Source organism: Mycetomoellerius zeteki, unplaced genomic scaffold (assembly GCF_001594055.1).
Source record: "Mycetomoellerius zeteki isolate Tzet28-1 unplaced genomic scaffold, Tzet1.0 scaffold106, whole genome shotgun sequence".
NCBI lineage: Eukaryota > Metazoa > Arthropoda > Insecta > Hymenoptera > Formicidae > Mycetomoellerius > Mycetomoellerius zeteki.
Genome location: NW_017255975.1, coordinates 5785047 through 5808326, shown reverse-complemented (window position 1 = coordinate 5808326; position 23280 = coordinate 5785047). Strand labels below are relative to the sequence as shown.

Sequence of the window (23280 nt, the reverse complement as noted above, 5' to 3'; positions counted from 1 at the left end):
AGACTCTCTACGTGAGAACGACTCTTACGGCTCTCTCGCACGATTCGTCGAGGTCGATCGACGACGTCTGAGAATCTCAGAATCAGAAGCCCGATACCGAGGGCTCGATACCACAATTAACTTGTACCAAATCTCGAGACTTCGCGTCACACTTCGCGACGATGTTCGCGCGGATCCACCTCTAATCACGCGCGTCGTCGCCGTCGTGGACGACGCTTTTATCTTAATGTACTGCTAATGAATTTGACTTTTCAGACTTCTCTCGAGCTGCCTTGCCGAGCGGCTCGGCCAGTCGTTGTCGCACTCCTGCAAGCGCGCTCCTTCCGCTTTTTTTTTTCTTTTAGGAATTAGCCAGGATTCTCGCGACCCTCGCGACGTTGCGAATCGCGCGCGCAGATCATTTCCGAAAACCGCCGATCTCGTTCAATCGCGGCGCGCTGACCAAAGTTAGCGCGCTTCGAAATCTCTCGCGTTTACCTCTTGATCATTTTCGAAACAAAACGCACACGAAGAGAAAAAGTAAGAGGTAGAAGAAAACAATTCTAACGCGAGAGGAAAATCTGCATCCGAAAGAATCTGAAAGAAAAAGACTGTAAAAATAATTCCCCTTTCCGAAGGCAAGCGCGAGCGGTGCGTCTGAAGCGGTAGCCGCATGAGGGATGTCATAGATCGATAAGCGCGCGCGCGGCATTTCAAATCGCGAGAAGAGACGAAAATCGAGACGAAAAAAAGGATGTAAGAATAGATGAAAATATGCATATATGTATATAAAGAGAGAGAGAGATATTAAACGGAAAGCCATCGTCTCGCTAATCAAGAATTCGCGTTCGAAACCAAGAATGTTGTTACCATGACACCCCGTGAAAAAAACCCTGGAAAGGGAACTCCCCTCTGTGCGAACGTCTGCGAAATTAATTAATCTCTAATGAAATCCCATTGCACTCGCGCCGCCGAGTCATTGTTCTCGTCGACGACATACATAATAATATAGATATATTTAGAAATACATACATATATATATAATACCCATACGTAATTCTCACGCTCGGCCAATGCGCAGCGCCTCATTCCTGTTCTCCCTTCCTCCTTTCATTCTTGGTAGCACAAAATCAGCCACCTCCTTGTCTTGCCTCTTCATGATCAATCTGTGTCTTTTCTCTGCCGCACCATCGCACCTGTCGCTCTGTTCGATGTCTCGAACCTCTTTAGCCCTAACCCTAAAGTTCTCCGCTAACATCCCGGTATCGCGTTCACCCGATGCTCTCTTCTCCGCACGATTGGAAAAAAACGCTTCGCTGCCATTGGCCAAATGGTAACAGGAGGGGGTGGAGCCAGCTTTTAGCGGTGCTTACTTTTTTTTTATTGTTGTCTGATTTTTCACACCTTGAACGCTGGTTAACTTCTTTTACGCTCGTTCGTTGCGAGGAAGATACAGTAGTTTCACATGTTTTTTTTTTTATCGCGAAAAGACAAACGGCAAAGAGGAAGAGAGAGGAGAGACGTAAACGCGTCGATGATGATTACGATGATGATAATGATGATGAGTGTTATACAACGGACGATGCATTGTCGGCAGGTTTATCGTTTCCGTTTTCTCTTGCGTTCTTCTTCTTGCTTTAGACGATAACGACGACAATGAGGAAAGATGAAAATGAGAGACAAAAGTAGAAACAGGATAGATAGATTAATATGTAAAAATAACAAGAGGAGTGACAAACCAAGAAAGAGAGAAATCAAAAGAGAGAAAAATAGTGTGACGTACATTTCTTTTTTTCCTATGAAAAATGTATTACGTGCGCGCGCGCGCAAGAGAGAGAAAGAGAGTGCTTCGAAGATGTCGTCGGAGATGATCTCGTTTCAATAGTGACCGTGATCACTTTGTTCACTTTTGGGTCGCAGGTGAGTTGAGATTATCTGAGTCATCATCATTCTGAGAGATTTTTAAGCTTTGCGCGGGGGAAGCGAGGGAGCTAGGGAGGCCAGCCGCTAGAAAAAAAAAATACAACGTAGAACGAAAAAAAAGGATCGAAATCAAAGTCATAGATGCATAAAATAGATAGAACGAAAAGACGGAACCGTTCCGAAAGAGTATGCCGGAGTGTAAGAGAAAATACCGGATGTAGAAGGATGTGACGCCGGAAGTCGAAAGCGGATAATGATATTGTGTTAGAAGTAATCACGTGTATGTAAATTCGAATGAAATTTTATAAAGCTAATCAATCGTATGAAATACGCAAGGAGGAGAAAAGAGTTGCTTTTTTTTCTCTCGAGCGTCCTCGATCTCGATGGATCGTTTTCCCGTAGAGATGGATACAAGCAGACTGACTGGACGTACTGGACCGAAGGGGATGGGGAGGGTTGGTTGAAGTGTGCACATGTGTCACTGGTGAGCTGTTAATCAATTTCGTATATGCGTGATTGTCTAATACGCGTATACGGGTTGTATTTGTTGGAGCGCACGATTCTTCCTATCGATCGTAGATTCCAAGTTGGGAGTATCATTTCAACAAGTTTTACTTCATCCCTGGATTATACAAACCGAGAGATAGACTGCGTTTAGCAGAAAAGGCAACTGTTGTAACTGTTGTAAGATTCTTTAATGTGATTGGTTTTTGATTTTAGTTTCTTGTTGAATCTATGTGTACGATTATATTAAAGAATCTTACAACACAGTTGCATGCTTACGAAGCTGCTTTTTCTGTTGAATGCAGCTGTAGATTTTGTTCGAATATTTGGGGTGCGTTCAGGAATTTAGAATGTTAGCATTTTATCCTCGTTTACTGAATGATAAACAAGGATAAAATAATACCTGGGTTCATCCGGGTGAAGTTTCTGAATGCAACCCTGAACATCGTTGGTTTTCGAGTCGATCGAACGTGAAATGCTTTGATCGGTTGTCGACTCGAAGAGGGATTCTCGACAAATCTCTTGATGTTCGAACAATCGCCGCGATAATTCTCAGTTTTCCCTTCCCGGAATCTACAAGAATGGAAGTGTCGTGTCGCGCGTCACATCCCGTATATTCGCGGATTTTCTATGGGCTTGTACGTGTGCTCGCGGGTATGCAAGCGCGTGTGAAATGTTCATCGGATGAATGGGGAGGAGGGCGGGTGCATGTGTAAGGTGGATGTGCTTGGCAGAAGATACGAAGTACGCGTATGTGAGAAAAAGAACGCGTGAAGAGGTAGGAGTCCGAGAGAAAGAGAGAAAGATTGATGTCAGGAAATTGTTCGATTTTGCAACCGGCGTGAGAGAATGCGTGAAAGTGTAAGAGTCTGTCTGAAGGGCGATAGACGATGAGCGGGGGTGGGGACGACATGGAGAGGGCGTGTCGCAGCCGTGAAGTATCCTTTAACGCGGGACAGAAGTTGACTGAGACGGCCGATTCAAACACGGTGACTCTTTTTTGCTGGCTCTACCCTTCCTCTTGCTTCCCCCCACAAATATAGAGAATACGTTGTGCCAATACAGTACACAGAGATACATAGTTACGAGATGCGCGGTAGAACTCCGTTTATCAGAACGTCCGCGGAGGAGTTTGTGCAAAAGGAAGCGATCGTGCAACGGTATTCTTACCTAATTGTAAGATACAGAGATGACTTGAGTGAAAAACACGATCTTCGACAATGTAAAGAGTCAAGAGACTAACGACCTATGCTGATGAGGATCCTTAAGGATCTATTTATACACAGATAATAATTGGGAAACTGATAACTCGAAATATCTGGAATACTATCCGTCTGTGATACCATTCTGGAAAACGAGCAAGAGTTTAAGATTTTGGCCTTCTGATAAACGAACTCCTACCGCGCATCCAATGCTTGCACGACATATATTATATTACGCGGGCATGGAAGGCAATTTAAAGGATCGAAGTCTCTTCGTTTCAGAATTGGAGGAGACGTCGAGCGGAGGTGGTGATAGCGGCGAGCCGCCGACTCATATCCGCATCAACTTCGAGCGATGCTTTCGTAAAGAGTTCAGCACGTCGACGCTGCAGGGTAAGGCCGCGTCGACCGCGGGCGATGATCAGCAGCAGCAACAACACTCGGACACTGAGATGGAAACGAAGGCGATGTCGAAGGACAGCATAAGCAGTGCCATATTTAGCGTGATGGCCGGCGAGGCGGAAATCAGTCAGAGCGACTTCGAGGGCTCGTTCAAGACCGAGAACGAGCGCACGGAGGGTTCGGTGCGGGACTTCTGCGTGAAGGAGGGCGACGTTTATCGATGCACCGTGTGCCATCGCACATATACACACATCAGCAACTTCTGCCGGCACTACGTCACCTCGCACAAGCCTAACGTCAAGTACTACCCCTGCCCAGTCTGCTACAAAGAATTCACCAGGAAGGACAACATGGTCGCCCATGTCAAGATCATACATAGTCTTAAATCACACATGAGTCTCAGCAGCAATAGTGGCAGCAATAGTAGCAGCAGTATGGGTCAGCCGCGGTAGACCATCGTTGGCTGGGCGTCCTCTCAGCTTGCTTCCTCCCTCAGACCGCGTTTCTTGGATCTCGCGCATAATTCCGTGATGCCGGAAATGCTGTAAATCCATGGTATCCATTCATGATATCATACCGTGTCCATGATATGATATTACGAGATAGTCTAAAAGTTCGTGACACCAAGATTTTCTATCGAGAAGCTTTAATACCGGTGATTAATGAATAGAAAGAACGAAGATTCTAGAATTGATAGTGTCAGATTATGATACCAAGGAATTATGGTAGGAATAAAATGGCTGGATCTATGATGGATGAACGTCATAGGCAGATTCGCAAGCCTGATGCGCTTGCCAAAATGATAATATCGAGGAACGCAAAGATGAGGGAGAAGAAGGGAGATAGAGGAGCTCAAGAAAAACGCGAGGAGGCCAGTAACGCCTTGAATGAAATCAGTGCGCTCTTATGAGCAGAAGGAAAGAAGGACGATAGATAGATAGGTACGAGTAAGCGAGAAAACAAGTAGGTAGGTAAATGGCTGATCTTATAAAGTGGCTGTACTGAAATGGCCAGAGAGGGTGGGTACGCGGAAAACAAGTGGGGTGTGCAAGATTCAAAGGTATGAACGTCATCGTGGAAGCACACGTTCCTTAGTTTTCGCGCGAACGTTCTCTATGGCAGTTTTTCCGGTGTGCGAATTTAATCATTTGGACGTTAATCGTCTCTAATTTTTAAGGTGAACATATCTTGCGAAGTATGTGTTCCGCTATTCTAATATTACACGACGTGCATGTTGCATGAGACTAGCTCAATATCTTGATACCAAATCTATGCCTTGGAAGAAGAGTCGTATATTCAGATATAAACACTTTGCAGTACTTTTCTACTTCCAAGCCGCAGAATTTCTTTTTAGGAACACTTTAAGAGACACGCAATATATCGCTCAAATGATTAACGAAGCTGATCTGTCGAGTTGTATCGACGCTGCGTAATCCGCGATCAACGAGGCGCGGGTCTGACCAAGTCCAATACGCACTACGACAAGTCAAACAATTATTAAAATAACTTCTATGCGATACTTAAATATATTGTCGAACCGTCGAATCTGTGACGGTATTCTTTGATATCCTTTTTACTAAAAAAGATTTCGGGTAGCTTTCACTACGTATAACTCGGGCGATGCTGTTCTGAATTTTATCCCTGTTTCAGATCTTGATCCTGATCCTGGTCCTAGTGTTAGACCTAGTTATCTTTATCAATCTCCGTGCCTTCGAGGACCCATAATGCGCACGCTTTCGCGTTACGCAACGTTCGTCTTGCGAAGGATCGAGCTTCGATAACGCTGGAAACTTCCGGAACGATTTGCGCGCGTGTAACGAGTAACGGGCATTAAAGTTACAAAACGAACGAGCTTTACCGCGTTTGTCCCGAAGAGAAAGGGCGAAGCGGATGTAAAAACGGGAGATGGAAGAGGCTTTGTACTGCATCATAAACAAAGAGTTTATATAAATCTAACCGATGCGTCGTTTCAACGCGCGATTCAGCGTCGTACAACGGGTAATCAGTTGTAAGAAAGAAACCGGTTGTCGCGTAGCAAAGTAGGAGAGAGGCATCATGTAAATCCAAATCAACGCAGAGAGAAAGAAAGAATATATTTACTATTGCCTGACTATATTACGTTGCAGAAAGAATCAAACACGCCAGCTGACGCAGCTCGGCGATACATTTTTACGAGGTGCGTGCGCGTGTTTTACGCATCCTTTATTCATGTTCTCCAAACATGGGTTTTTATGCCCGGTAAAAATAAAGAAACAGCAGGATTTAATATTTGACACAGATAGAATCGAAGTTATCTTCTGAAGAAGTCACTTGGAGTGATTATATAACTATATACAGGGTGTCCAGCGCGACTCTTGCCTCTCCTGCCGCCGCATCCATCGTTTGTCAAACTGGGCCGGGCTATACCTCGAGCGGCCGGAGCCGTTTTTATTCTTTCTATAGGCGCGCTCTCATTAGTACAATTTCAAATTTTAATATCTCGATTATTATTACGGATATCGCTAAACGGTAAAGGACTTTTATGTTTATTTCGATCCCATCTACCTTCCTGTGGGAGATTGGAAGAATCGCGCTGGACACCCTGTATAGCAGTAAAAGAAGCTAAGCTCTTGCAAGTTGAGGATACACCAATTATATATATAGTAATTTGTTACGTAATTGTTGAGCTATTGAAAGAAACTTAATTCAATTAGGAGGCTAGAAGAAAGGATGAAAAAAAAAGGTGAATCAGGGTGAAACGTGCGCGCGCACGTGCGTTATAAATAATAAGGGAACTACGTAGACTGAGTAAATGCAATATATATGTATCGATGACCGTTCGCCATGTTGTTGTTGAGCCGTTTGGATCGCGAAAAGAATGCCGCGGCATTTTTTGGGGGAGCGACGTTAAAAGGGACGGAGGGACGGAACGGGGAAAGCGCGCAATCTCGCGAAAGACTGCAGAGGGACGGTTTTAACGACACCAAATACAAGATAGTACTGACATTGGATAGACTGAAGGCACCTTAGTAGTAACTTAACGCCGCCGCCATGCCGGACCGTCCTGTCCTGTTCGGCTGAATGCATTTCCGGATGTCAGCGTGAACATCCGGGGCGCTAAGTGGAGAACCTGGTAAACCAAGTGATAACGTAAGAACAGTTTTATGTGTCACTTGTATCAGAACTACACTAAAGTTGTTTTAGTTTAAAAAGTTTTACGTGTGTTGAAAGAATTACCATGTAACGTAGACGGAGCAATTAGTAATTTTGCTGCGATTGGAAAAGAATCATGCTTTTGAGTTAAGACAACTTATAAATGGTAGTGCATGTTTATCGTTTTGCGAATGAGATGTATAGCATTTATATATTTCACTTATTATTGGCTCATCATCAAAGTTATTACTCAATTATTCATTGAAAGATTTCGTTTTTTATTGACTTCTATGAATCTTATTCGAAGTGCAATAGCTTCAAATTAATCATGTTTATTTAATTCTTCATTAATTTCATTTTTAATTATTTTTCATCCGAAGTTTACCAAGTTTTCAAACTTAACTCTCCGAGCCTTGAATAGTCAGTCATCGAGTTTATGTAAAATTTTTACACATAGTTAAAAATCTATGTATACATATATGTATGAAATTTTTTTCTGTTATTTTACTCTTTGCAATTTTATTTTGACAATCGGATGAGAACATCATCAACCGAGACAGGCCGCACGATGGTACGGTAATGGCGGTTAGAGGCTTAGTCGCGAGAAAAAAAAGCACTAAAAGTACGAGATCGTAGCTTACTATATTTTGCACCTTACACTCCGTCGAGCGCCCTCCCTCCGTGAGAGGGGCGAGACGATTTATATACAAATTTTTCACTAGTTGGGCATAGATGTTAGACGACTAGAGGCTACATAATAACTATAATTATTATTATTATTATCACTACTATTAATCAGTTATTACAAGTAACGGAGATCTTCATTGTTACTTTAATGCGCGAGGGGGTTAAATATACCCCGATTGACCAGTGTTGTTCGTTCGTTATTCAAGAGGTATCTAGCGTTGCAAAGATAACAAAAAAGTTATAGTCGTAAGGATCGGATCGTCATGAATAATAATGGGCTCCGTAATATGACCTGGAATAAGTGCTCTCGTTCGTTTCATCAAAGAAATACATTGAGGTGTTTCAAGTTAATGTTTTTCAAATTTTTTACTGCTCTAAGTAGAGCAGTAATTGGTCAATGTTATAGAAGTTGAAGTATCGCGTTTGAATAGAAACATTTTTACGATATTAAAACACTACCTCAAATAAGAAGAGATACATTTTGGAAATTAGAGCATGATCTTGAGGTGTTAGAACAAAGTTATCTCGAGAACACGTGATCCACGTTTATTTACGGGGCTCACTAAGTTTGTGCTGCGATCCGAGTGTACTTTTAAGTAAATAGAGAGTTCTATAATACCAGTTAGGCAAAGGCAGCAAAGATAGCGCAGTAGACATAGGAGAAAGGGACCTGTGAAAGGGACAGGGGGTTTGTTGAGTAGATGGAACGGCATGAAGGTCGTTTCGTAAACATTAAGATGGTTGATGGGCCGTGCCGTAGATTTTCGCGCACTCAGGTCAATTATCCGAATATATTCGAAACTTCGATGGACCAAAGAGCTTCTTACCGATCCTTGTAGATTATTTATCCCAAGCGAGAAAGGACAGGAGCGTCCCGGAGAAATCTTTCGCGAGTTCCAGAAATCCAGGATACGCGGTGCCAAACGCATCTTTTTCGCGATTTTTTGTGTATCGCAATATCATGCATTGTTAAATTCTATATAAATTCATGGTTTCAAAAGTATTCAGTAGACCAAGATAATAATTAATTAACTAATTAATCGTAGCAAGACAAATTAGTTATTGTTCATGAATTAGGCAATAAGAGAGAAGTCTCTCTCTACATACTTACAATATATCATGCTTAAATTATAATATTCTAAAATATCGTTAGATACTACAAAATTGAATGTTTATGTAAATGATAATTATATAAAATTTTATAAAAAATAATATATGAATGATAATTCGTCGTTATTACACAGATTTAAGAATTAAGCGTTTGACAAGATCTTACTACAATTTATTCATAACGCTCCATATTTTTCTTCGAGATTACACGTTAATCGCAATCGGAAATTTGGCACCCAGTATTCCTTAGGATGGTAGGATCTCGCATCGTCAGGTCAATTATTATCCGCAATATTCGAAACCTTGTCGGACCAAAGAGTGTTTATAAACGATAGAATCCCCGAAAGCCCTTAAGGAAAATGACACCAAGTGTGGGTAAAGGGAGACGGTTACGGCCTGGTTCCACGATGGGTTGTCACAAGCCCGTCCAATGTGTGTGTATGCGAAGGATTCAGGGGAATTGGATAGATTTTCACGAAAAATGGGAAAACAAAAAGTGCAAAGAGGCAGCGGCTAGACAGCTTATATCGATTTTATAGGAGGAGAGGCAAGCAAATAATAATTAAATACACTCACATTTGATAATCACTGAGAGGCTAAGACTAACTCAATTAATTAAAGGGTGAAGAGGGAAAGACGCGAAGAGGGAAAGGATCACCGGAGAGAGAAAATGCCTGCAGATCGTGATCGACAATTTTTCGAAAAGTTTTTTTTCTGGGACGTTGCAATTTTCGAGTAAAGTTGATTTTAACAGATCGGATTTATCGTTGTTATTGCCGTTTGTTGTTTTCTATTATCTTTTTGGAACGAGATCTGCAGACCTCTCTTCGGTGTGTGGTTTATGAGGATTGCGATTTTATCAATTTGTACAATAATAGCTTTGATTCACCCTAGTCGATGTCTGCGTGAGAAATGCGAAAAAGGATGTGAGAATTGGAGATCGCTATATCGGCGTGATTTTATCGTTCTCATATTTTGTAATTTTCTTTTTCGCGCATTTTAGAAAATCTATATATACCAAAGGATTATAAATTTACACATATATACGTGGTAGCTTATTATAGCAATTATATAAAATATCTTTTATCATCGCTGAAGTTTCGCTTGACGCTCCTTCGATCCGCAAGATGTTCCTAAAATGTTTAGAAAGACTTTAGAAACATTCTGTATATGTCTTTACAAAATTATATACAAGTTAATCGACTTACGAATTTTAGAGTAAGTACTGATAGTCTCTGTAGATTTTCGAAACTTTTAAGAATCATCACAATTGTTTTTTACTTTTTATCTTTTTTTTTACCGTGACAAAATTTTATTCTCACGATACGTAGGTAAGTGAGCATCGCGCATTCGTTGCAAACGTTATCACATCCTTTTGTAGCAATCAGAGCAGTTACAGAGAGCATTCCGCGTCACGCGATGATAGCACGCGATGATAATCGCAGAACGGCCGATTCTCGAGATCGCTTCGAATTCCTCGCCGGCATCTGAAGGCTCGTGATCAGGATAAATCGCTGTTAGGAAAGCACGATGAAGATGTAGCGACTGATCTTGAGACTCGTTGTGCAAATTTAAAGACGTTAAAAGAGAGGAGAAATTCGCTCACGTTCGTTGCCTTCTCGATGTTGTTGAACTTTTTAGAGTTAAGGTCGTTAAAAAGCGCTTTCAATCGTTGCCAATTGTAGGGGACAATCGAGAAGAAGATGGGAAAAGAGGAGAGACTTTTTGCGAGAGACCAGGGTACAAAAAAAAAGAGAGATATGTGACGTCAGGTCCCTATATATTCGTACAAAATTAGTGTTCAAATTGTAAAAAGTGTTCATAAGTCAAGGGTGAGGTGTCGCGTTGCGAGGAATTGTTATTCGTGTGAGGATGGCCGCTGTTTCTGCGACGTGTGCTACATCGCTCGTTTTATTGCCAAAATTCCGTCTTTTCCTCGGAATTTGTATGCATAAATTATACGGGAATCGTACTACTTGTAATAGATAAGCTACGAAGACAGTTCTGTGTATAACGTTCGTTTATATATAATTTATTAAATTGTGTAAAATTTTATCGTGTGCAAAAGGAATTTCTATCGCGCGCGCTATACGCAGAAATCATGAAATGAGCTCTTGTGCGTCTGCAACTGCCTGTTATCTGCATCTCAAAAGGAGTGCAAGACCATCGATTGATGCGCTTTTCTTACAACCGTAACATTCTCACGCTCTCATCGCGGGTGCGATAGTCTCGCCGATGGGTTTCGAACATGTTTACTTAGAACGTGTTTAATTAATGGATCTTGTTGGAGAGAGACGTGGAAGATGAGTAAGAAATGAGTGAAGGAGTCGTGAAAAAATTACGATATAGAGTATATATATTATAAATATATATATATATATATTATATTTATGCGAATAAACTCTTGCAGGGGTGTCGCGTCGAGATTTTTCTCGTCTCGTTTTGCGTTCGTCCCCTCGCGAAAGGGAGGGACCACCAGTCAATATATATTGATTATTCTTGTAGATTTCTCGCGCGACACGCATCATTGCAAGAATAAACCCATCATCGCGAAAGAAAGAAAGAAAGAAAGGAAGAAATAGAGAGTCAGAGAAAGAGAGAAAGATTAATTTACGAGGCTTAAAAAGCAGACTGTACTATCGAATAGATTTTAATATAATATATATATTAAATTAAAAAATATATATATACATACACATCTATATATATTAAAGAAAAGAATCATAGTTTATTATCGCAATTAAATTACCCACGGATGTACACGTATACAGAGAACAAGAATGAAAGCGTGTGAGAAAGAGACAAAGAGAGAGAGAGAGAAAGAGAGTCAAACAAATAGTACATATATATTATATATATACATACATATATTATTGCGATTATTATTATTATTATTATCATTATTATATATATTATATATATAAACAAAAGTTATATCGAATATATTTTAGCGCTAGTTGATAATACCTATTATATATAACGTCGTTGCAGTTTCGAGACGATGCGTCAGAAAACGAGGGTAAACGTAAAAATAAAAAAAACGAAACGAATGTAAGAGAGGGGGGCAGATCAACGATCGCGAGGATCAACAATTACGAAAGCAAAAGGGATCGTTCGACCTCCGACATTTTTGTAATTAAATGCAAAAACGCGCAACGCAAATACATTGATTTAACATGTGCTCTTCATGCGGGATCCGATGTTTTAAACGCGCGAGTAGTCCCCGGTTTGGTGCCTTTCTTAAGCGACATAAAATAACGACAATGTTAAACAAAAAAAAAAAATAAAGAAATGGAAAAGCGAGATGTGAAGATTGTAGTGTGAGAGGCGAAAAAATAAATAAATTGTTATCGCGCGCGCATCCCTCTCCCTTCGTCGAAGGGACGGATCGACGATCGCATTCTCAGTGCCAAATATAAGAGAGAGTTTCGCTTTCCGAGAGGGCGAGAATTTAATAAGAGAAAAAAAAATAAGGAGAAAGAGGGGAGGGCGAAAATTTTATAGGAAATTTTTCTAGAGCTGACGAGTCTTTTCTGACGCTGGGTAGACTTAGTATATTTTATATGCACTGATTGTTCGACTATGACTATCAATAATAAAAAGAACGGTGTTCAATAGATTGTAAATCGGAGGATTCTTAAATGTCTCGCCGAAATAATCCGTTATCCACCGAATAACCTGTTATACACGGTGTCTCGAAAGAATTGATTCGTAATAGATCGTAGTAGACACTTAGTTTCTGATGTCCGAGCAGAGTCCGGAATGTCTAAAATATTACATCAGTTTTTAAATCTAAAATACTTAAATTCATCGAGTGTATACGAATTGCAAAAATCTATAAATTTAATCGATCAAATTGATTCGGTTAAATTTTTGTAAAAATCTTTCGGGACATTCTGTTTACCTGGCGACTTTTCGAGATCCGTGAGTAATGGAACTTGCCGCTGAGAAAACGATAAAACTTCTGCGAAAGGGAAAGTATCGCGTATCTCGATAAAGTCAGTCGTACCTAATTATCAAGTAACGTATATCATGGTAAATCATAATAAAAGGAGAGAGAGAGAGAGAGAGAGAGAGAGAGAGAGAGAGAGAGAGAATGTGAGAGAGAGAAAGGGAGTGTGAAAACATCTTTGTCAAGCGAATTTGCAATCGTTATTACGAACGCAAAGATCGATGGGAATTAAGTGTGACAAAATATGTGTTCAAAAAGAGAGAAGAGGAAGCGGAAATATTTGCGGCCAACGTTTTCGCGTTTCGTCTACAAGACGGCGACGGTTTCGCATTTTTTCTTTCTAATCCCGTTGATTCGAGAGGAAAGGTAACTACCAATACCACTAACAAACGTAGTGATCGTATGTAGTAGTAATTGTTGTTTTTTTTTTTCGTCTTTTTTCCTTTTCTTTCTCAGTTCCACTTTTGCGTTATTATTGTGTTATACGATAACATGCACGTGAAGCCGCCGGTCTTGCTCTAGCAAAAAAAAAAAAACATGTTTTCTAGACCACGACCCGCCAGAATATCGAAAGAAAAATTTCGTATTCTTAGTTATATTAATATTTAGACGCAGAGATTATTCGAAATTTATAGAATTATTAATTATGAATGCTTAATTATTGAACTAATATGTGAATTATTTTGTTAAATTGAGAAAAGATAGTGCTTCCCTTTGCTGCTGTGAGAATTTTAACGATTTATTGAGTAAAATTTTGTTAATTGTACTAATAATGTATTAAAATGAGGAATGATTAATCTTGCGTAATATTCGCCGTGGTCCAGATAACGTTAGTCCCATTTCTTAATATGATAAAGTGCCATAATCGTAGCGCAACTGTCTCACGACTTCTTTGACGGTTCAGGACGCGAGTTTCACGTGCATCAAACGTTCTCGCTGGTATCACACCGGAATTCGATACCGTGTGCATCTCGATTTGTATGTATACATATTTTATTTGTACGTCGACACAGGATGTCAAAAGACCTCCCCGCACTCGTCACGAAGCACCGTTATTCTTAGCCAAAAATTACTTTTATTTAGTTTCGTTCCAGCGCATTCGTCTCATCGGCCGTCGTTCATCTCTCGACGGCCAGATTATGAATGACAATATTATATTTCTCCTAGAAATTATTTTTCACTTGTAAAATATTTGTAGCAATCTTTCGATGTATATTGCAAAGTATCGAGTATTTTACTTCCTGCGAAGCGGCAAAAATTTTCGCAGCGTAGAGCAGTAAAGATTGACACTTGCGATAATTACAGGAAAAATAGAAATTGATTTTACGAGTGAATTATTTCTACAAGATAGTCACTGTTTTATCTAAAAGTTTTCATCATTGTTGAGAAAGAATCATGACGTCAGAATCGCGGCTGCCGAGGAGACGATTCTTAGATATTAAGTTCCCTTCGTCGCGGCTTGCTTAAGGAAGCGACTCGATCCCGATGTTCTCCAGAGCGATTCTTAGGACTCTTCCATGTGTTGGAGAACTCAGGATGGTCGGCAAGCCAACCGCGACGAGAGGCCAGCGATTATTATTTTTTACAACCTTTGTTTTGCATGTTGCGCATTGTTGTTTTATTTTCTTTTTCTCTTCAAGGAAGAGCAAAGAAATTGTGGAAAATAAGAAAAATATATATGTATATGTGTATATGATTTTACGTTACGTTTATATTATTATATGATGTTTCATTTATTCCTTTTTTTTCTCCTCGAATTTTTTTTCTTCCCGTTTTAATTTGTATGATTTAATGGTAGAGAATTTTTCCTAATTGATTTTATTAGATTATTGCATTATTATCAGATACACTTACACTAAATACACGCACATAAAAAATGGTACAATTTTAACTCGATTAATTTTTTCGACATCAATATCTCGTTGATATTTTATTCAATTTCTATCTCATTTTATATCCCTCATTTATAACGATATATTTTTATTAAGTTACATTTATTACAGCACTGTACAATTTTCTATTTTATGATTCAATTTAATCTTAAATTGACATCATTCAAATGTAGTCATTTTAGTAGTAGATCAATTCATATAATCAGTAGCGATACGTATTTAGATCACTTTATGTGCATGCGGTGCATATTTTTTTAATTATGTATCATATTAAAGTTATGTAATTTATTTATTAGTCTTATTTTACAGCTTTCGCATGTAACGCACCAAAATCTTACGAAGTATCGTCTTTGAACGATATTTCGAAAGAAATTTCGTGCATTATTCATAAATATATTGATGTCTATATATTCGGAGAAAGTATTGATAATTACAAATTGAATAATATTTTTAAGTAATTTGGATATTCAAGACAATACAAAAATTATATAAAAATTTTATTAATGTAAGAAAAAACTTGAAACAAATTAAAGACTATAAAAATCTATATTAAACATTATTGATACTTTCGAAAGAAGTATAGCATTATTTGTATTGATATTTCATAATAAATCACAGTAAAAGTTACATCATTAAATAATTCAGTATGCGATTAATTTAACTGGGATACATTTACTAATCGTCGTCTTTCCACAGAGTTCTCGTCGATCAAAACGGATAATGGCAACGAGACCTGGAAGGAGAAAACCCGCGGATTGAACACGGGTGCATCGCCGGCCGCGACATCAATGGACGTATCATCTCCGAACTCGTCGTCGTCCTCATCACCGTCGAACGCACGGGCGAACACGTCGTCGTCGACGTCGACAACAAACGCGGCGCCAGCAACTACGAACGCAAGCGGCACACCGACGACGACAAGCGCGGGTGGCACATTGACGCGAAGTTCGACATCGCCGGCCTCCAGGAACACCGGCAGTGGTGCGAACACCAACATAATGTCGGCACCGCCAAGTGGCCGTCAGGCCCCGAAGCGACGTATGCGACGTCGCGCCACATCGCAATCCCAAGACCCAGCCGAGCAGCTGACGGAGATGTCGGTGCGCGGCTTAAATCTATTCCGTTACGCTTCCATCAGCGAAGGCGTCTATCAATGCACCGAGTGCGCCAAGCTCGACATTCAGAAGACATTTAAAAATAAGTACAGCTTCCAGCGGCACGCGTTCCTCTACCACGAGGGTCATCAGCGCAAGGTATTCCCCTGTCCAGTATGCGCAAAAGAGTTCTCGCGGCCAGACAAGATGAAGAATCATATGAAGACCGTGCACGATTGCTTCATGCCCAAGGACTGCGTCATGCCGTTCAGTTTCTTTCTGCCTGGCGGGCCTTAGCGGGCAGGGCGAGGGCGAGGTGGGCTGCCGATCGGCCCGGTGGCGGTTCAAAGGCACGCGAGGAGGCTCGGTGCCACCGCGATATCCAGGACCACGGCCGCGGCGGCCAGGGCGACGACCTTCAGGCGCGGTAGTCGCTCCTGAACGGCGTTGGGTAACGACGGGTGAATAAAGGTTTTTCGGTTTTCAATTTTATTGTGAAATCTAGAAACAAAAACGATTAGGTTACTTGCAAAAACATTTTTTTTCCTTATCACGAAAGAAAATTAATACTATGATTGTGCTTGTATTATTATGTACAAGTATGGCTTTACGGATTTTTTTTATAAAAAAAACGCATTGATTTGACATAACATAAATCATTCTTACTTTAAGAGTGCTCAATTCTTACTCAAAGTATGCTCCATCGAAAGCCACAACCTTGGCCCACCTTTCAGGCAATAAACGGATTTCACACTGGTAGAAGTCTAAATGTTTTGGAGCGATCCAATTATCAAGCCAATTTTTTATTTCTTCATAAGATCTGAACCGTTCTCCAGAAAGGGCCGATGTCATGGACCGGAACAAATAGTAATCTGAGGGAGCAATGTCTGGTGAATACGGCGGGTGAGGTAGAATCTCCCAGTTCATTCTTTTTAAATAATTCTTACGGATTCATGAACATGTGGTTTGGCGTTGTCGTGCTGTAAAATTATCTTATCTGTCTGTTCTCCCATTCCGGTCGTTTTTCCTTCATAGTTCGGTTCAAACGTATTAATTGTAGTCGGTACCGTTCACCAGTGATAGTTTCAAACGTTTGACATGTATCTTCGTCAAGTAATGCTTCCAATTGTATATCTTTAAATTTTTTCGGTGGCTTTCCATGCTCTTTACCATCCAAATCAAAATCATTGCTTCTGAATCATTTAAACATGCCATTTTTCACACATGCTGATCGATAGAGCATGTTCTTTGTAAACTTTCACAAGTAAACGATTACTTTCAGTTGCACTTTCCTTTAAAAAAAAATAATGAAGAGTAAAACCTCCCGCAAATGGCGTTTTTCCGGTACAAAATTTGACATTTTCAATGCGATAAAAATAATAGTTTACACTTCGTAGTCAAATGCACTACGTTTTAAAGCTGCATATACACCTTTCAAGTACATGTATTGCCAACTTTAAATAATGCAGCAGTATAACTATATCGCCATCTATTAAAAATCCGTAGTCGTACTTGTACATCTAATAATTATAATGTATATTTATATATACATTATTACAAGTATAATTATATATTAGAATATTTTTTATCTTCCATCTTTTCGAAAATAAAACATTTTACGCGGTTTTAATTAACTGATTAATACTGCAAATTGTTTCTATTTTCATTATTAGAATCAGACAAATTGGTGATCGACAAACAAGTAAGTAAGCTGTTATCCGAAACGAAATGAAATTGAAACGAAAATCTCGCGGAATATACTGTCGAAAAAAGTCGATGTGTTCCGTGTATTCCGAAAAATCACCTGTCGTTGCTGCAGCGATCATCGCGTTTGCCAGCATACGTAAGATATCATCCCACGCCGAAAGATAGTTTGGTCATGGACCAATCGCGTAGCCCATCTCACCCCCGCGATGACGGTAATGATCGATAATGATCCGCTTCGCCGTGTTTTCCGCGAAGCGAGAGGAGGCTTCCTGAAAAAGGAAGAGACACAGGTTCCCTAAAGAGAAGAAGCGAGCAAACGAGAGCGAACTCAAAGGAAGCCTGGAGGAGAGATGATATGATATGTGATGATAAAGAAGACAAAGATGAGGAGAAGAAAAAGAAGAGCAGTCTTTCCTTGCTTCCTGTGTACGTTAGTATTATATGATCTTTGAACTCTGTGCAATAACGGGCTCAATCCTCGTTTGTTCATCAAGTCAGCGTGTATGATACGTGGAAAAGGAAATCGTGGTGCATGTGCATTATGGCGGGAATATTTTGCGAATCGTTCTATTTATTAAATTTTATTGAGATGCATGAACAACGTGATGATTTGACAATTATATACGTGATTCTGACAAAATATATAATTGTTGTTTAAAGTATGAGAAAGGAATTCTCGTTATTGCGAGGATATACCGGTAAATTCTTTCTGCGTGCACCACGAGGCAAGATCGTAAACTCTAGTAGCATGAAAAAGCGGTCCTAGGATCAAGTATTTCGAAAACTCGGAAATCAATATCGAATCATCAAATTGAAAGCGAGAACTGTTTTTTACGCGAGAACATATTCAGAACATTTGTTAGAACACTTGTGGTATTTGTGTAGTTTCAAGAAATTGAAAGATATCCGTTTCTGAGATCTTGGCTGTTCGGGGTCCCTAGCGATTAGAAGAAAAATTCTTTTCATCGAAGAATGACGAAAATAATTTTGACACCGATTTCTAATATTTCACGAACGGTTGCTAGAAAGCGCACAATTTCTATTTCAACGTGTCAAATATTTTTTTGTCCGTATAATTTATCTTTTTAATTTTACATTAAATTCTAGCTGTTAAGACTCCAACATTTAAGCGTGTTTCTTTTAATTATAACTATTCACTCAGAAATTTAAATGTAAAATCATATCTGCCGATCTAAATTTTGAAATTTAATTTGAAAATTATTTGACATTCGATCTTGAACAAGATCCAATTTTTAGTTTGACCAAATAATGCATTCCTACTTCTCTATAGAATTTTCAATCTGTAAGGAAATAGAAAAAAGGGAGGAAGTGTGTATAAAGATAAAAACGAAAAGGAAGAAGCAAACTATTATTTCATGAACCGAGCAGAATTAATATTTTAATTAGAAATACACGCGAGGAAAAAACAAAAAAAAAGGGGAGAGATGAGAAAGTGTATATTTATTACAGGATATATTTAATATGGCCTTATAATAAAAATGATAAAGAAGAGAGAGAAAGAGAGAAGGGGAAAATTCTTTAAAAAAATGACGAATATGTGAAGTATCCTGTATAGCTAGCACGGCGTACAGGTTTCTTTCCCTCTTCCCTGAATATCTTCTTGTTTTTTATCTCTTCCAGGAAAATGTATTATAGAAGGATTGATTATTGATTATTAATAATTTTTAAAAAATTAATAAAAAACTAGTTGCTGCTATCGATTATTCTCGCACTTGCTATTACAATCGCAACATTATTTTTATTGTCACTGTTATTATATTACAGCTATTATTATTATTATTATTATTATTATTATTATTATTATTATTACTTGTTCGGTAAGGAGTATTAACTTTTAGCTCTGGACCAGCATGGATATAAAAATGAATTATTACACTAACTATATTATTATTATTGTTAAGTATATAAGCAAATGCACACGCGCACATAGAAAGAAGACGTTATATATTATATTGTATATGTACACGGACACCATATAAATGTATGTATGTGTCTAACGGAACCGACTGGAGCCTCTTGTGTTTCTCCTTTCCCCCTGCGTTCTTTCGTTCGATAAAGACCCAAATAAAGAGATTTGTCTCCAGTTCGGGACGTTGTTGACAGAGAGAGAAAGAGTGAGAAAATACAGGATAAGACCGGCTGTCAATTAATTTTTTAAGAAGACGAAGACAAGCACAGTTTCTACGCACAAATGTGTATGTCCCTGTCAATTAATTGATCCTGTTGAGCAAGAGCTTTCGAGGGAGTACCGAGAACCGAAAGCAGTATTTTGGTCTTCCGCATTGGCGTTATCCGTGTACGCGTGTAAATGAGAAAGAAATAAAATGTAAATGCATGTGAGAACGAATGAGAGAGAGAGAGAGAGAAAGAAAATAGTTATTTAACAGAATATATGTATAGAAAGAAAAAGAGATATATCTTACGAGAGGGAATGTGCACGTATATTTGTAACTTCTTCCTCAGCAAGAGACCTTCGCCTCGAGTTATCAGAATGATAACTCTTATCTACACAGACCGCGTAATAATTAGAGTGATTTGACATACATCGTGGTACCATAAATGATTTCTTCGGATACAGAACTTTAATTTACTCATTACTTATAATGCTCTTTTTGGTATGATAATATACCAAATGTAAATGATAATTTTTATAGCCGCAAATTATGAGATCATTGATATTAATTTAAAAAATATTACAAAAAATTTTGAGATTTTTTTTTAAAATTTGACAAATTTATATTATAAAGAGCGATAGAAATTTTTTAATCTTGCGAATCATTCTGTTGCAAGGTCTTTAAGAACGTGTCACCTTTCCTCTCCACTTTCCAAGGTGCGTCGCAAGCAGCGGCGAATTTACTTCTTATGGTTTAGTTACGTACAATTACTACTATATTACTACGTTACTATAGCGCAGTCTGCTATTCTTCTTTTTTTAGACACATGGCCGGATTAACGCGTTCATTATTTTATTTTCTAATTTTATTATCTGTAACAGCGGGTATTAGTTAGAAGAGCGCGCGAGATACGTTTAGGCTTTAAAGGAGACGCGGCGCGTTCAATGGAGCAAAACGTGAGATATAGCAAAATGCGATTATATTATTATTAATATTATTATATTATTATTCTATTCACGATGCAGATATTTTATTTAAGCGTTAAATGGTATATATATATTATATATGAAGAAAAAGAGAGAGTTTAAGCGCCAATTGTATCGCGCTTCTTCCGTTTTTCTAAAATTTTCCAAAAGAAGAGGAAAAGAATGTTTACCGTTTGAGCTGTGTACAAATTTTACTCTTCAGTAGAATTTGCAATCGATCATAATTGATCGATCGCAACTAATCAGCCTCCGGAAAAGGCGAAGAGAGAAAAGCGTATCTTTTAGTAACGATAATAAAACGAATTAATAAAAATAATATGCACTTTTACATTGCAATACGCGTTATTTATATTATCGCGCCTTTTTCAATATTTTTTCGAGATCGAGATCTGTATTAATTTTCTGTCAGCATTCGCAGAATTTTCTCCGACAAGATTTATACAAAAATCATGTGCAGTCATGAAAAGATTTTGAAACAGATTGCGATGAATCCTGCGATCGTTTGATCGAAGCTTTAAATTCCAAAAAGCATTAAAAAATTAATTTAAAAATAATAAATTTGCATACCATTTGATTAAATTAATTCGTTAATTTTCAATCAATTTTATATGTCTTTAAATATATATTTGATAGAGTGTCGAGATAATCTATCGGAAAAGTTTCATAGATTATTATTGTTTTGTACAATATAATTAATATGTCAGAGAGCAATAGAGGAGACGGAGATCGCGCGGATTTCGAGGGTAGTGTTTGCACAAAAATACAGATACATATGTTGCGAGAGAATGAAGAAAAAGAAAATATATTATATATTATATTATATATATACAATATATATATGAAAATATATTATTACTTTATATTACGTTATATCGCACATCCGAAAGCACCCTCTAAGACGCGTTTAAATAATATATATGTTATACATTTAATGCATACATACACGTATATATGTACATGCTTTATGCGTATACATATGTACGCATTGAATAACAATAATAAATATGCAAGTTGCACGTTCGCACATTATCGTCGTATATATCACGGACGCATGCCTGTCCTACGATTATGTACGTCTCTTAGATGTACCTTTACGTATATCTCTGGTGCCTGGTGACGAGAAGAACGATAACGCAATCTAATAACGCGATTATTATTATTTTTATTTGTTTTTATCTAATTGTAGTTTCTCTCTTTGTAACTTTTTGTGATATACATTGCAATAGTCTAGCGGAGTTTGTCTCTTCTATCATCCTCCACTGCAAACAATTCCTCGCGCAGATTTTACATCCTCATGTACGAGACATCCCAAATATCGTGATATTTATTTTTCTTGGATCTCTGTATTCAAGAAGAATGTCTTGTAAGTCTTTTAAGGTGTAGATTGTGTAAGTAATTTAAAAGATTAGTACATTAAAGTTTGTGACAAACTTTATCACTCATTCACACTCGCGCGCGCACGCGCGCACACACACACACACACACACACACACACACACACACACAGTTTCTATTTACTTAAAAATATATTTCAATTTAATATTTAAATATGAGGATTATTTAAAATTAAGAGAGTAGGAAAAAGATTATTATTTAATAAAATAATTCTTAAGGAAAGATTCCATATAATACACTTGTGTGTGTGGTACTGGCTAATTTTACTGATATTTTAAAGCTATGCAGCCTCTACGTATCTAAATATTTAATCCTAAATATTAAAAAATTGTCAGAGTAATTTGATGCCGATAAGTGAATGACAGTTAGACTAAGAGATTAACTAATCAAGGCGAAATTTTTTCTTCGAGCAGGTCTTGCAGATGAATGAAAAGAATTTATGTTCTCCAATCTGTTGACGCGATCAGCTCTTCGTGGAATCGTTCATTGAGACCGTAATGATTTCGATCTTAAGCCATCTACCTTTTTTCTCGTTGCATGTGCGATCGGCAGATCAGCTGCCGTCGCAGCTACCAAACGACATCACCTTCGAAGTCTGCAGCTCGTCGTCGCCGTCATCGCCCGCCGCACCGGCTTCATCGGCTTCGTCCTCTGCGACGCACGGCGGCGACGATAAAGAAGATATCGGCAGTGTGGGCACCTTCATCAAGACCGAGAAAGACAGCGGTGTCCATTTCCTGACGAATCGCACAGAAGAGGATCAAACCGATCTTCTGTTACCCAAATCGGAAGCAAGCGATAACGAACCGGAAGTCAGGAAACAGGTTGGTTGTCTCTAATATGACTTCGACTTTGACACGGATTTGGAAAATCGTTCTACTGAATTTTTAGCACGGCGAATAATTCATAACGAATAAGACAATTAACTTCAATTAACTTTGATATTATATATCCACGATATTATATGTGATACATTCCGACAAATTGAGCGCAGTATAGTGCGAAAGGATGGAAAAGAAGTGAGGAGATAAAAAATACCAATAAATGTTATTTTCCAAGCTGCTGGAATACCTCATTCAAAACGACGGTTCCGTAGTCTGCAAGTGGTGCGGTGAGGTGCTTCCATCGCGAACCCGTTGGTACAGGCACAAGTACAAGCTACATGTGTCGACTCAGGTGG

General features: G+C 38.7%; 1 protein-coding gene across 1 annotated transcript in view; it reads left to right on the top strand.

Annotated features, from left to right (window-relative positions):
• The window catches only part of ttk (zinc finger and BTB domain-containing protein ttk), a 43368-nt gene that overhangs the window by 18405 nt on the left and 1683 nt on the right, over nt 1-23280 (top strand). Inside the window, 3 exon segments of the mRNA XM_018449426.1 lie at nt 22653-22924; nt 23160-23277; nt 23280. The exon segment at nt 23280 is cut by the window's right edge and continues 148 nt beyond it. Coding sequence (XP_018304928.1) covers nt 22653-22924; nt 23160-23277; nt 23280 — 391 coding nt within the window.